This window comes from Scyliorhinus torazame, chromosome 4 (assembly GCF_047496885.1).
Source record: "Scyliorhinus torazame isolate Kashiwa2021f chromosome 4, sScyTor2.1, whole genome shotgun sequence".
Taxonomy (NCBI): domain Eukaryota; kingdom Metazoa; phylum Chordata; class Chondrichthyes; order Carcharhiniformes; family Scyliorhinidae; genus Scyliorhinus; species Scyliorhinus torazame.
Genome location: NC_092710.1, coordinates 3,212,061 through 3,228,552, shown reverse-complemented (window position 1 = coordinate 3,228,552; position 16,492 = coordinate 3,212,061). Strand labels below are relative to the sequence as shown.

Sequence of the window (16,492 nt, the reverse complement as noted above, 5' to 3'; positions counted from 1 at the left end):
GGGAGCTTTACTCTGTATCTAACCCCGTGCTGTACCTGTCCTGGGAGTGTTTGATGGGGACAGTGTAGAGGGAGCTTTACTCTGTATCTAACCCGTGCTGTATTGCCGAGCAACTTGAGGACAGTAGAGGGAGCCATAGGCTGAACATCAGCCAGGGTTCCTGCTCCTGATTTAATTGGTTAATCTGTGTGTACTTTATGCCGTTTTGTAGTGGGTGTCTGGGGAGGTGACAGGATTGAGTGAACCCTCCCCCACTAATAATAATAATCTTTACTGTTATAAGTAGGCTCACGTTAACACTGCAATGAAGTTACTGTGAAAAGCCCCTAGTCGCCACATTCCGGCGCCTGTTCGGGTCACAGAGGGAGAATTCAGAATGTCCAATTCACCTAACAGCACATCTTTCGGGACTTGTGGGAGGAAACCGGAGCACCCGGAGGAAACCCACGCAGACACGGGGAGAAGGTGCAGACTCCGCACAGACAGTGACCCAAGCCGGGATCGAACCCGGGACCCTGGAGCTGTGAAGCAACAGTGCTAACCACTGTGCTACCCGGCCTCCCGGGGTATGTGTTGGGGTTGAGGTCGGTCTGACGATGTGGGGAGTCGCGTTACATTGTGATGCACACTCAGAGCGAATATCCCATTGAGACGGGCTGGGGGAGGGGGAGGTCAGCTGCTGGGATCTGGGTAGAGATGTTTTTAATAATTTGAGATTTAACTTCTCTATAAAACCCCCGCTTCCCACAGGGTGAGGTACAGGCTTGGAGGGCCGAAGGGCCTGTTCCTGTGCTGTACTTTACTTTGTTCTTTGTTCTCTCTCCCACCTCTCTCATTCTCTCTCACTCCCTCACACTCTCTCTCTCTTTATCATTCTCCCTCTCACATTCTCTCACTCTCTCATTCTCTCTCTCTCAAAACCTGTACATCTTTGGACACTAAGGGACAATTTAACACGGTCAATCCACCTAACCTGTACATCTTTGGACACTAAGGGACAATTTAACACGGCCAATCCACCTAACCTGCACATCTTTGGACACTAAGGGACAATTTAACACGGCCAATCCACCTAACCTGTACATCTTTGGATACTAAGAGACAACTTAACACGGCCAATCCACCCGACCTGTACATCTTTGGACACTAAGAGACAATTTAACACGGCCAATCCACCTAACCTGCACATCTTTGGACACTAAGGGACAATTTAACACGGCCAATCCACCTAACCTGTACATCTTTGGACACTAAGGGACAATTTAACACGGCCAATCCACCTAACCTGTACATCTTTGGACACTAAGGGACAATTTAACACGGCCAATCCACCTAACCTGCACATCTTTGGACACTAAGGGACAATTTAACACGGCCAATCCACCTAACCTGTACATCTTTGGACACTAAGGGACAATTTAACAAGGCCAATCCACCTAACCTGCACATCTTTGGACACTAAGGGACAATTTAACACGGCCAATCCACCCGACCTGTACATCTTTGGACACTAAGGGACAATTTAGCACGGCCAATCCACCTAACCTGTACATCTTTGGACACTAAGGGACAATTTAACACGGCCAATCCACCCGACCTGTACATCTTTGGACACTAAGAGACAATTTAACACGGCCAATCCACCTAACCTGCACATCTTTGGACACTAAGGGACAATTTAACACGGCCAATCCACCTAACCTGTACATCTTTGGACACTAAGGGACAATTTAACACGGCCAATCCACCCGACCTGTACATCTTTGGACACTAAGGGACAATTTAACACGGCCAATCCACCTAACCTGCACATCTTTGGACACTAAGGGGACAATTTAACACGGCCAATCCACCTAACCTGCACATCTTTGGACACTAAGGGACAATTTAACACGGCCAATCCACCTAACCTGTACATCTTTGGATACTAAGAGACAACTTAACACGGCCAATCCACCTAACCTGCACATCTTTGGATACTAAGAGACAACTTAACACGGCCAATCCACCTCACCTGCACATCTTTGGATATAAGAGACAACTTAACACGGCCAATCCACCTAACCTGCACATCTTTGGATACTAAGAGACAACTTAACACGGCCAATCCACCTAACCTGTACATCTTTGGACACTAAGGGACAATTTAACACGGCCAATCCACCTAACCTGCACATCTTTGGACACTAAGGGACAATTTAACACGGCCAATCCACCTAACCTGTACATCTTTGGACACTATGGGACAATTTATCATGGCCAATCCACCTAACCTGTACATCTTTGGACACTAAGGGACAATTTAACACGGCCAATCCACCTAACCTGCACATCTTTGGACACTAAGGGACAATTTAACATGGCCAATCCACCTAACCTGCACATCTTTGGCCACTAAGGGACAATTTAAGAGACAGTGAATCCAGGCCCAATTGACTCAATGTCTCCACACGCGACAACCCGTCCGTCCCAGGAATCTGTCTGGTGAACCTTGGCTGCTCTCCCTCTCATCCCTATACAGCTGCAGTAAGACATCCTCGCTCCTGTACTCCAATCCTCTCGCAATGAAGGCCGACATACCATCTGTGTTCCTCACCGTTTGACGTACGCAGATGCTGCTTCCAGAGACTGGTGCACTCGGACACCCAGGTCCCTCTGCACACCAACATTTCCCAATCCATCACCATTTAAATAACGCTCTCTCATTCTGATTCTCTGTCCCAAGTGGATACCTTCACATTTATCCACGATACACTGCATCTGCCACGTATTTACCCACTCACTCAACCTGTCCATATAACCTTGAAGCTTCTTAACATCCTCCTCGCCACTCGCATTCCCAACATCCTCCTCGCCACTCACATCCCCAACATCCTCCTCGCCACTCACAATCCCAACATCCTCCTCGCCACTCACATCCCCAACATCCTCCTCGCCACTCACATTCCCAACATCCTCCTTGCCTCTCACACTCCCAACATCCTCCTCTCCACTCACATTCCCAACATCCTCCTCGCCATTCACACTCCCAATATCCTCCTCGCCACTCACATTCCCAACATCCTCCTCGCCACTCACATCCCCAATATCCTCCTCACCACTCACATTCCCAACATCCTCCTCGCCACTCACATTCCAAACATCCTCCTCGCCACTCACATTCCCAACATCCTCCTCGCCACTCACATTCCCAACATCCTCCTCGCCACTCACATTCCCAACATCCTCCTCGCCACTCACATCCCCAACATCCTCCTCGCCACTCACATCCCCAACATCCTCCTCGCCACTCACACGCCCAACATCCTCCTCGCCACTCACACTCCCAACATCCTCCACGCCACTCACATCCCCAACATCCTCCTCGCCACTCACATTCCCAACATCCTCCTCGCCACTCACATTGCCAACATCCTCCTCGCCACTCACAACCCCATCATCCTCCTCGCCACTCACATCCCCAACATCCTCCTCGCCACTCACATCCCCAACATCCTCCTCGCCACTCACATCCCCAACATCCTCCTCGCCACTCACATTCCCAACATCCTCCTCGCCACTCACATTCCCAACATCCTCGCCACTCACATTCCCAACATTCTCCTCGCCACTCACATCCCCAACATCCTCCTCGCCACTCACACTCCCAACATCCTCCTCGCCACTCACATTCCCAACATCCTCCTCGCCACTCACATTGCCAACATCCTCCTCGCCACTCACATCCCCAACATCCTCCTCGCCACTCACATTCCCAACATCCTCCTCGCCACTCACATTCCCAACATCCTCGCCACTAACATTCCCAACATCCTCCTCACCACTCACATCCCCAACATCCTCCTCGCCACTCACATCCCCAACATCCTCCTCGCCACTCACATTCCCAACATCCTCCTCGCCACTCACATTCCCAACATCCTCGCCACTAACATTCCCAACATCCTCCTCACCACTCACATCCCCAACATCCTCCTCACCACTCACATTGCCAACATCCTCCTCGCCACTCACATCCCCAACATCCTCCTCGCCACTCACATTCCCAACATCCTCGCCACTAACATTCCCAACATCCTCCTCGCCACTCACATCCCCAACATCCTCCTCGCCACTCACATTCCCAACATCCTCCTCGTCACTCACACTCCCAACATCCTCCTCGCCACTCACATCCCCAACATCCTCCTCGCCACTAACATTCCCAACATCCTCCTCACCACTCACATCCCCAACATCCTCCTCGCCACTCACATCCCCAACATCCTCCTCGCCACTCACATTCCCAACATCCTCCTCGCCACTCACATTCCCAACATCCTCGCCACTAACATTCCCAACATCCTCCTCACCACTCACATCCCCAACATCCTCCTCGCCACTCACATTGCCAACATCCTCCTCGCCACTCACATCCCCAACATCCTCCTCGCCACTCACATTCCCAACATCCTCGCCACTAACATTCCCAACATCCTCCTCACCACTCACATCCCCAACATCCTCCTCGCCACTCACATCCCCAACATCCTCCTCGCCACTCACATTCCCAACATCCTCCTCGTCACTCACATTCCCAACATCCTCCTCGCCACTCACATCCCCAACATCCTCCTCACCACTCACATCCCCAACATCCTCCTCGCCACTCACATCCCCAACATCCTCCTCGCCACTCACAACCCCAACATCCTCCTCGCCACTCACATTCCCAACATCCTCCTCGCCACTCACATCCCCAACATCCTCCTCGCCACTCACATCCCCAACATCCTCCTCGCCACTCACATCCCCAACATCCTCCTCGCCACTCACAACCCCAACATCCTCCTCGCCACTCACATCCCCAACATCCTCCTCGCCACTCACATTCCCAACATCCTCCTCGTCACTCACATTCCCAACATCCTCCTCGCCACTCACATTCCCAACATCCTCCTCACCACTCACATTCCCCAACATCCTCCTCGTCACTCACATTCCCAACATCCTCCTGGCCACTCACATCCCCAACATCCTCCTCGCCACTCACATTCCCAACATCCTCCTCGTCACTCACATTCCCAACATCCTCCTCGCCATTCACATCCCCAACATCCTCCTCGCCACTCACATTCCCAACATCCTCCTCGCCACTCACATTCCCAACATCCTCCTCGCCATTCACATCCCCAACATCCTCCTCGCCACTCACATCCCCAACATCCTCCTCGCCACTCACATTCCCAACATCCTCCTCGTCACTCACATCCCCAACATCCTCCTCGCCACTCACATTCCCAACATCCTCCTCGTCACTCACATTCCCAACATCCTCCTCGCCACTCACATCCCCAACATCCTCCTCACCACTCACATCCCCAACATCCTCCTCGCCACTCACATTCCCAACATCCTCCTCGTCACTCACATTCCCAACATCCTCCTCGCCACTCACATTCCCAACATCCTCCTCACCACTCACATTCCCAACATCCTCCTCGTCACTCACACTCCCAACATCCTCCTCGTCACTCACATTCCCCAACATCCTCCTCGTCACTCACATTCCCAACATCCTCCTCGCCACTCACATCCCCAACATCCTCCTCGCCACTCACATTCCCAACATCCTCCTCGTCACTCACATTCCCAACATCCTCCTCGCCACTCACATCCCCAACATCCTCCTCGTCACTCACACTCCCAACATCCTCCTCGCCACTCACATTCCCAACATCCTCCTCACCACTCACATTCCCCACATACTCCTCACCACTCACATTCCCCAACATCCTCCTCGCCACTCACATTCCCAACATCCTCCTCGTCACTCACATTCCCAACATCCTCCTCGCCACTCACATCCCCAACATCCTCCTCGTCACTCACACTCCCAACATCCTCCTCGCCACTCACATTCCCAACATCCTCCTCACCACTCACATTCCCCAACATACTCCTCACCACTCACATTCCCCAACATCCTCCTCGCCACTCACATTCCCAACATCCTCCTCGCCACTCACATCCCCAACATCCTCCTCAACACTCACATTCCCAACATCCTCCTTGCCACTCACATTCCCAACATCCTCCTCCCCACTCACATTCCAAACATCCTCCTCGTCACTCACATCCCCAACATCCTCCTCGCCACTCACATCCCCAACATCCTCCTCGCCACTCACATCCCCAACATCCTCCTCGCCACTCACACTCCAAACATCCTCCTCGTCACTCACATCCCCAACATCCTCCTCGCCACTCACATCCCCAACATCCTCCTCGCCACTCACATTCCAAACATCCTCCTCGCCACTCACATTCCCAACATCCTCCTCGCCACTCACATCCCCAACATCCTCCTCGCCACTCACATCCCCAACATCCTCCTCGCCACTCACATTCCCAACATCCTCCTCGCCACTCACTCCCAACATCCTCCTCGCCACTCACATCCCCAACATCCTCCTCGCCACTCACATCCCCAACATCCTCCTCGCCACTCACAACCCCAACATACTCCTCGCCACTCACATCCCCAACATCCTCCTCACCACTCACAACCCCAACATACTCCTCGTCACTCACATCCCCAACATCCTCCTCGTCACTCACATCCCCAACATCCTCCTCGCCACTCACATTCCCAACATCCTCCTCGCCACTCACAACCCCAACATCCTCCTCGTCATTTACATTCCCAACATCTTCCTCGTCACTCACACTCCCAACATCCTCCTCGCCACTCACATTCCCAACATCCTCCTCCCCACTCACATTGCCAACATCCTCCTCGCCTCTCACACTCCCAACATCCTCCTCGCCACTCACACTCCCAACATCCTCCTCGCCACTCACATTCCCAACATCCTCCTCGCCACTCACATTCCAAACATCCTCCTCGCCACTCACATTCCCAACATCCTCCTCGCCACTCACATCCCCAACATCCTCCTCGCCACTCACATCCCCAACATCCTCCTCGTCATTTACATTCCCAACATCTTCCTCGCCACTCACAACCCCAACATCCTCCTCGCCACTCACATCCCCAACATCCTCCTCACCACTCACATTCCCAACATCCTCCTCGCCACTCACATTCCCAACATCCTCCTCGCCACTCACTTTCCCAACATCCTCCTCGTCACTCACATTCCCAACATCCTCCTCGCCACTCACAACCCCAACATCCTCCTCGCCACTCACACCCCCAACATCCTCCTCGTCACTCACATTCCCAACATCCTCCTCGTCACTCACATTCCCAACATCCTCCTCGTCATTCACATCCCCAACATCCTCCTCGCCACTCACATTCCCAACATCCTCCTCGCCACTTACATTCCCAACATCTTCCTTGCCACTCACATTCCCACATCTTCCTCGCCACTCACATTCCCAACATCCTCCTCGCCTCTCACACTCCCAACATCCTCCTCGCCACTCACATTCCCAACATCCTCCTCGCCACTCACATTCCCAACATCCTCCTCGCCACTCACATTCCCAACATCCTCCTCACCACTCACATTCCAAACATCCTCCTCGCCACTCACATTCCCAACATCCTCCTCACCACTCACATTCCCAACATCCTCCTCGCCACTCACATCCCCAACATCCTCCTCGCCACTCACAACCCCAACATACTCCTCGCCACTCACATCCCCAACATCCTCCTCGCCACTCACAACCCCAACATACTCCTCGTCACTCACATCCCCAACATCCTCCTCGTCACTCACATCCCCAACATCCTCCTCGCCACTCACATTCCCAACATCCTCCTCGCCACTCACAACCCCAACATCCTCCTCGTCATTTACATTCCCAACATCTTCCTCGTCACTCACACTCCCAACATCCTCCTCGCCACTCACATTCCCAACACCCTCCTCCCCACTCACATTGCCAACATCCTCCTCACTACTCACATTCCCAACATCCTCCTCGCCACTCACACTCCCAACATCCTCCTCCCCACTCACATTGCCAACATCCTCCTCACTACTCACATTCCCAACACCCTCCTCCCCACTCACATTCCCAACACCCTCCTCCCCACTCACATTCCAAACATCCTCCTCGCCACTCACATTCCCAACATCCTCCTCGCCACTCACATCCCCAACATCCTCCTCGCCACTCACATCCCCAACATCCTCCTCGTCATTTACATTCCCAACATCTTCCTCGTCACTCACATTCCCCAACATCCTCCTCACCACTCACATCCCCAACATCCTCCTCGCCACTCGCATTGCCAACATCCTCCTCACTACTCACATTCGCAACATCCTCCTCGCCACTCACATTCCCAACATCCTCCTCGCCACTCACATTCCCAACATCCTCCTCGCCACTCACATTCCCAACATCCTCCTCGTCATTCACATCCCCAACATCCTCCTCGCCACTCACATTCCCAACATCCTCCTCGCCACTTACATTCCCAACATCCTCCTCGCCACTCACATTGCCAACATCCTCCTCGCCACTCACATTCCCACCAAGCTTAGTGTCGTCTCTCACACACACACTTCTCTCACACACACACTTCCCACACACACCCACCCCTCTCTCTCACACCCACACTTTTCTCTCTCACACCCACACTTTTCTCTCACACACCCACACTTCCCACACACACACATTTCCCACACACACACATTTCCCACACACACACACTCCTCTCACACACACACTTCCCACACACACCCACCCCTCTCTCTCACACACACTCCTCTCACACACCTACACTTCCCACACACACACACTTCCCACACACCCACCCCTCTCTCTCACACACACACATCCCTCTCACACACCCACACTTTCCACACACACACTTCCCACACATACACACTCCTCTCACACACACACTCCTCTCTCACACACACACCCTCTCTCACACACACTCTCCTCTCTCACACACACACTCCTCTCTCACACACACACTCCTCTCTCACACACACACTCCTCTCACACACACACTTCTCTCTCACACACCTACACTTCCCACACACACACGCTTCCCACACACCCACCCCTCTCTCACACACACACATCCCTCTCACACACCCACACTTTCCACACACACACTTCCCACACATACACACTCCTCTCTCACACACACACCCTCTCTCACACACACACTCCTCTCACACGCTCCTCTCACACGCACACACTCCTCCCACACACACACACTTCCCACACACACACACTTCCCACACACACACACACTTCTCTCTCACACACCCACCCACACTTCTCTCACACACCCACCCCTCTCTCTCACACCCCCACCCCTCTCTCTCACACCCACACTTTTCTCTCACACCCACCCACACTTCTCTCTCACACACACACACTTCCCACACCCACACTTCTCTCTCTCACACACACACACTTCTCTGTGGGACCCGTTTTGGGTAAGACAAGATTCGGGTGACCGCACTGGGGAACGAGATTCAATGAAACATAATCAAAATCTCCTGGGCGCGAGATTTTTAAAAAAATGTTTATCTGAGGACACACGCCCTCGGGGTTTAACATCTCCCTCTACCTATCTGAACCGGAATTGTTTTTAATGTGTGGCCCACAACTTGTAAGCAACGTTTAAAAATGACTGATATCCCTCATCCCGGGAACCATTCCCGTGAATCTTTCCCACAATCTCTCTGAAACCTTCCCGTCCTCCCGAAAGTCCCAGAGCTGGACGCATCGCTCCAGTCGGGAGTGACCCAGTGTTTTGGAAACGTTTAACAAAACCTCCTTGTTCTTGTTCTCTGTGGCCCTGTTAATAAATCCCAGGAGGCTGTTTGATTTATTCGCCGCTCCCTCACCCTGTCCCGTCGCCATCAATGATTAATGTTCACTCTCCCCCCCGTCCCTCCCCCGCCCCCTCCAGGTCCCTCTGACCCTCGACCCCCTTGAGAACTGGACCCTTTAGATTGGGCAAAACTTTGTTTTGGGAAACGGCGCTGTACGCCGGTTTTACTCGTAAATATCATTAACGTTGCACGTCAGGATCCACGAATAAATGTACGAAGGAATAGGCTGGTGAAATCTCATTTTATTCACACGCTCTATCACACGGTGTGTGGAAGGGAAATTAATGAGTTGCCAACTTAGAAGCATGCTGGGAAATGCTTGACGATAGTTCAACACTGCTTTTGAATAACAATAAGTAGATCAGGTGACATAAACAAAATACTGCTTAATATTCGGGTCTCGGCCTGATTATAAAAACACATTGTCCTCCGAAAGTTCACAAAATGTGTACTCGAGTTGTTTTTAGCCAAGGGCAAGAACATAACGTCTAACGTATTTCATCTTACGTACTTTCCAAGGTCTATTTAATATAAACACGCCTCTTCACTTCAAGCTGTTATTTCAGACAATAAACATGTGCTTCCTTCAATCGAATCTCAGAGTGCGGTGCTTCTTCGCAGCTGGGACACTCTCTTGTCGCAAATATATTTGTGGAACTAAATTTCCTAAAATCGAACCTCGAGGAATTTGTCTATATTCTAATTTCCACGTCACCGTGTTACGACAGAGGCGAGAGAGAATATTCAAAGTCATTTCAAGGTGGCCCCTGCTTTGCTCAGGGTGTTCCGTGGGTCCCAGGAAAGGCTGAAGTTCATTCACCGTCACAATAGAACACCTTCCGTCCGTTCAATGGCTGTAGGGGCCGATAGGAGTAGCTATCCCAGCTCATGCTCTTCACAAAGGCCTTGTACTGTTAAACAACAAAAACATGAATGACTTACATTTCCCGCACTGTCAGAGGGTCAGTACTGGAGGAGTGCTGCACTGTCAGAGTGTCAGTACTGAGGGAGTGCTGCACTGTCAGAGGGTCAGTACTGAGGGAGTGCCGCACTGTCAGTGGGTCAGTACTGAGGGAGTGCTGCACTGTCCGAGAGTCAGCACTGAGGGAGTGCCGCACTGTCAGAGGGTCAGTACTGAGGGAGTGCTGCACTGTCAGAGGGTCAGTACTGAGGGAGTGCCGCACTGTCAGAGGGTCAGTACTGAGGGAGTGCCGCACTGTCAGAGGGTCAGTACTGAGGGAGTGCCGCACTGTCAGTGGGTCAGTACTGAGGGAGTGCTGCACTGTCAGAGGGTGAGTACTGAGGGAGTGCCGCACTGTCAGAGGGTCAGTACTGAGGGAGTGCCGCACTGTCAGAGGGTCAGTACGGAGGGAGCTCCGCACTGTCAGAGGGTCAGTACTGAGGGAGTGCCGCACTGTCAGAGGATCAGTACGGAGGGAGCTCCGCACTGTCAGAGGGTCAGTACCGAGGGAGTGCTGCACTGTCAGAGAGTCAGTACTGAGGGAGTGCCGCACTGTCAGAGAGTCAGTACTGAGGGAGTGCCGCGCTGTCAGAGGGTCAGTACTGAGGGAGTGCCGCACTGTCAGAGGGTCAGTACTGAGGGAGTGCCGCACTGTCAGAGGGTCAGTACTGAGGGAGTGCTGCACTGTCAGAGGGTCAGTACTGAGGGAGTGCTGCACTGTCAGAGGGTCAGTACTGAGTGAGTGCTGCACTGTCAGAGGGTCAGTACTGAGTGAGTGCCGCACTGTCAGAGGGTCAGTACTGAGGGAGTGCTGCACTGTCCGAGAGTCAGTACTGAGGGAGTGCCGCACTGTCAGAGGGTCAGTCCTGAGGGAGTGCTGCACTGTCCGAGAGTCAGCACTGAGGGAGTGGCGCACTGTCAGAGGGTCAGTACTGAGGGAGTGCTGCACTGTCAGAGTGTCAGTACTGTGGGAGTGCTGCACTGTCAGAGGGTCATTACTGAGGGAGTGCCGCACTGTCAGAGGGTCAGTACTGAGGGAGTGCCGCACTGTCAGAGGGTCAGTACTGAGGGAGTGCCGCACTGTCAGTGGGTCAGTACTGAGGGAGTGCTGCACTGTCAGAGGGTGAGTACTGAGGGAGTGCCGCACTGTCAGAGGGTCAGTACTGAGGGAGTGCCGCACTGTCAGAGGGTCAGTACGGAGGGAGCTCCGCACTGTCAGAGGGTCAGTACTGAGGGAGTGCCGCACTGTCAGAGGATCAGTACGGAGGGAGCTCCGCACTGTCAGAGGGTCAGTACCGAGGGAGTGCTGCACTGTCAGAGAGTCAGTACTGAGGGAGTGCCGCACTGTCAGACAGTCAGTACTGAGGGAGTGCCGCACTGTCAGAGGGTCAGTACTGAGGGAGTGCCGCTCTGTCAGAGGGTCAGTACTGAGGGAGTGCTGCTCTGTCAGAGGGTCAGTACTGGGGGAATGCTGCACTGTCAGAGGGTCAGTACTGAGGGAGTGCCGCACTGTCAGAGGGTCAGTACTGAGGGAGTGCCGCACTGTCAGAGTGTCAGTACTGAGGGAGTGCTGCACTGTCAGAGGGTCAGCACTGAGGGAGTGCTGCTCTGTCAGAGGGTCAGTACTGAGGGAGTGCTGCACTGACAGAGGGTCAGTATTGGGGGAATGCTGCACTGTCAGAGGGTCAGTACTGAGGGAGTGCCGCACTGTCAGAGGGTCAGTACTGAGGGAGTGCTGCACTGTCAGAGGGTCAGTACTGAGGGAGTGCTGCACTGTCAGAGGGTCAGTACTGAGGGAGTGCCGTACTGTCAGAGTGTCAGTACTGAGGGAGCGCTGCACTGTCAGAGGGTCAGTACTGAGGGAGTACCGCACTGTCAGAGGGTCAGTACTGAGGGAGTGCTGCACTGTCAGAGGGTCAGTACTGAGGGAGTGCCGCACTGTCAGAGGGTCAGTACTGAGGGAGTGTCGCACTGTCAGAGGGTCAGTACTGAGGGAGTGCTGCACTGTCAGAGGGTCAGTACTGAGGGAGTGCCGCACTGTCAGAGGGTCAGTACTGAGGGAGTGCCGCACTGTCAGAGGGTCAGTACTGAGGGAGTGCTGCACTGTCAGAGGGTCAGTACTGAGGGAGTGCCGCACTGTCAGAGGGTCAGTATTGAGGGAGTGCCGCACTGTCAGAGGGTCAGTACTGAGGGAGTGCCGCACTGTCAGAGGGTCAGTACTGAGGGAGTGCTGCACTGTCAGAGGGTCAGTACTGAGGGAGTGCCGCACTGTCAGAGGGTCAGTACTGAGGGAGTGCTGCACTGTCAGAGGGTCCGTACTGAGGGAGAGCTGCACTGTCAGAGGGTCAGTACTGAGGGAGTGCCGCACTGTCAGAGGGTCAGTACTGAGGGAGTGCCGCACTGTCAGAGAGTCAGTACTGAGTGAGTGCCGCACTGTCAGAGGGTCAGTACTGAGGGAGTGCCGCACTGTCAGAGGGTCAGTACTGAGGGAGTGCCGCACTGTCAGAGGGTCAGTACTGAGGGAGTGCTGCACTGTCAGAGGGTCAGTACTGAGGGAGTGCTGCACTGTCAGAGGGTCAGTACTGAGGGTGGTGGGCTCTCGGTAGTGTTACCTCCCTCTGACATTAAACCAGTGCCCCCTCTGGCTTCATCGTTGAACAGGAGGATCACATCCAGTGTTGGGATTTGTACGGGGATTTCTCAGTTCCTCACCCAGCGGCAAATAATTATCCCTCAACCAACACTGCGAAATGCAGAATATTCCCTCATTAGCGCACCCCTCAATGTGGGATGTTGCTGTGCGCAATCTGGCAATATGGTTCCTATTCTGGGGAGTCATTCTCCGCCCCCCCCGCCGGGTCGGAGAATGGCCGTTGGCCGCCGTGAATCCCGCCCCCGCCGAAGTCTCCAAAGGGAGAAAAGTCGGCGGGGCGTTAATGGTGCCGCTGCCGCGGAGAATGTCACGGGTCTGCGCAAGGCAGCCGATTTTCGGCCTGCCGATATTCTCCCTTCCGGATGGACCGAAGTCCCGTCAACGTGATGACCGTTCACGTCGACGTGAATCAAACCTCCTTTTCATCGGCGTGACCCGGTGCTCCAGCTCACTCCGACCAGCGTGGAGGTGAGTGACGGCCTGGGGGGTTGGCTCTGGGCAGGCGATGGCGTGGCCGCAGACTGAATGCGTGAGGAGAGGTGTGTCTCGGGTTGTGTGTGTGTGTGTGCGGCGGGGGGGGTTAGAGTGGGCTGGGCTCCGGGGGAGTGCCGGGTGGGGGGTCCGTGCCGGGGAGGGGGATGGGGGGTCCGTGCCGGGGAGGGGGATGGGGGGTCCGTGCCGAGGAGGGGGATGAGGGTCCGTGCCGGGGAGGGGGATGGGGGTCTGTGCCGGGGAGGAGGATGGGGGGGTCCGTGCCGGGGAGGGGGATGGGGGGTCTGTGCCGGGGAGGAGGTAGGGGTCCGTGCCGGGGAGGAGGATGGGGGGGTCTGTGCCAGGGAGGAGGTTGGGGTCCGTGCCGGGGAGGAGGTTGGGGTCCGTGCCGGGGAGGAGGTTGGGGTCCGTGCCGAGGAGGGGGATGAGGGTCCGTGCCCGGGAGGGGGATGGGGGTCTGTGCCGGGGAGGAGGATGGGGGGGTCCGTGCCGGGGAGGGGGATGGGGGGTCTGTGCCGGGGAGGAGGTAGGGGTCCGTGCCGGGGAGGAGGATGGGGGGGTCTGTGCCGGGGAGGAGGTTGGGGTCCGTGCCGGGGAGGAGGTTGGGGTCCGTGCCGGGGAGGAGGTTGGGGTCCGTGCCGGGGAGGAGGATGGGGGGGTCTGTGCCGGGGAGGAGGATGGGGGGGTCTGTGCCGGGGAGGAGGTTGGGGTCCGTGCCGGGAGGGGGATGGGGGTCCGTGCCTGGGAGGAGGATGGGGGGTCCGTGCCTGGGAGGAGGATGGGAGGGTCCGTGCCGGGGAGGGGGATGGGGGGGTCCGTGCCGAGGAGGGGGATGGGGGTCCGTGCCGGGGAGGAAGATGGGGAGGTCCGTGCCGGGGAGGGGGAGGGGGAGGGGGATGGGGTCCGTGCCGGGGATGGGGATGGGGGGTCCGTGCCGGGGAGGGGGTGGGGGTTCCGTGCCGGGGAGGAGGTTGGGGTCCGTGCCGGGGAGGGGTATGGGGGGTCTGTGCCGGGGAGGAGGTTGGGGTCCGTGCCGGGGAGGAGGATGGGGGGGTCCGTGCCGGGGAGGGGGATGGGGGTGTCCGTGCCGGGGAGGAGGTTGGGGTCCGTGCCGGGGAGGAGGTTGGGGTCCGTGCCGGGGAGGAGGTTGGGGTCCGTGCCGGGGAGGAGGATGGGGGGGTCTGTGCCGGGGAGGAGGTTGGGGTCCGTGCCGGGGAGGAGGTTGAGGTCCGTGCCGGGGAGGAGGTTGGGGTCCGTGCCGGGGAGGAGGTTGGGGTCCGTGCCGGGGAGGAGGTTGGGGTCCGTGCCGGGGAGGAGGTTGAGGTTCGTGCCGGGGAGGAGGTTGGGGTCCGTGCCGGGGAGGAGGTTGGGGTCCGTGCCGGGGAGGAGGTTGGGGTCCGTGCCGGGGAGGAGGATGGGAGGGTCCGTGCCGGGGAGGGGGATGGGGGTGTCCGTGCCGGGGAGGAGGTTGGGGTCCGTGCCGGGGAGGAGGATGGGAGGGTCCGTGCCGGGGAGGGGGATGGGGGTGTCCGTGCCGGGGAGGAGGTTGGGGTCCGTGCCGGGGAGGGGGATGGGGGCTCTGTGCCGGGGAGGAGGATGGGGGGGTCCGTGTCGGGGAGGAGGTTGGGGTCCGTGTCGGGGAGGAGGATGGGGGGGTCCGTGCCGGGGAGGGGGATGGGGGGTCCGTGCCGGGGAGGAGGATGGGGGGGTCCGTGTCGGGGAGGAGGTTGGGGTCCGTGCCGGGGAGGAGGTTGGGGTCCGTGCCGGGGAGGAGGATGGGGGGGTCCGTGCCGGGGAGGAGGTTGGGGTCCGTGCCGGGGAGCAGGTTGGGGTCCGTGCCGGGGAGGAGGTTGGGGTCCGTGCCGGGGAGGAAGTTGGGGTCCGTGCCGGGAGGAGGATGGGGGGGCAAGTGAGTTGGTCCACCTGGCCAGGTGCCAGCCTCCAACAGTTGGACCCATGCGGTCCATGCCACCTGGCTGGGGGGAGGAGGGGATATGGGCAATGATGACATGTCGTCGTTCCCCTCCCCCCCACCAGGCCGTCATGTTTTCAGACCATCCAGCGATGTTGGCCGCCGTGGTGGCAGCCGCTCATGTCTATGTTGCCCTGGATGAGGAGGAGGAGGAGGAGGAGGAGGAGGAGGAGCGTGCCAGAGAGGCAGCGCAGGCTGCCGCAGAGGGGCAGGCGGCAGCCGCCCAGGCTGGAGGGACACCTGACCGACAGGACGAGGAGGGGGAGGAGGACGTCGCGGCCCCACGGCAACGGAGGCACCCGAGGGCGCCCCGTGTGTACCGGCCCCGGCAGTCATACCAGGACCTCACGGACCGGGAATGCAGGAGGAGACTCCGGATGAGGCGGGAAACCGTGGCACACATCTGCCACCTGCTGGCACACCTGTCACCGCGTGGCACTGGCGGGGGACACCCACTCCCCGTGTCCGTCAAGGTTACGGTGGCCCTGAACTTTTATGCAACGGGGTCATTCCAGGCACCGAGTGGGGACCTGTCCGGCATATCGCAGACATCGGTGCATCGGTGCATCCGTGCAGTGACAGATGCCCTATAT

At 56.5% G+C, this 16,492-nt stretch overlaps 1 protein-coding gene across 1 annotated transcript in view; it reads right to left on the bottom strand.

The window, feature by feature from the left end:
- Positions 1 to 10,043: 10,043 nt before the first annotated feature.
- The window catches only part of LOC140411546 (putative carbonic anhydrase 5), a 45,022-nt gene continuing 38,573 nt past the window's right edge, over positions 10,044 to 16,492 (bottom strand). Inside the window, exon 4 of the mRNA XM_072500629.1 lies at positions 10,044 to 10,732. Coding sequence (XP_072356730.1) covers positions 10,634 to 10,732 — 99 coding nt within the window. The 3' untranslated portion in view covers positions 10,044 to 10,633. The remainder of the gene's footprint in view (positions 10,733 to 16,492) is intronic.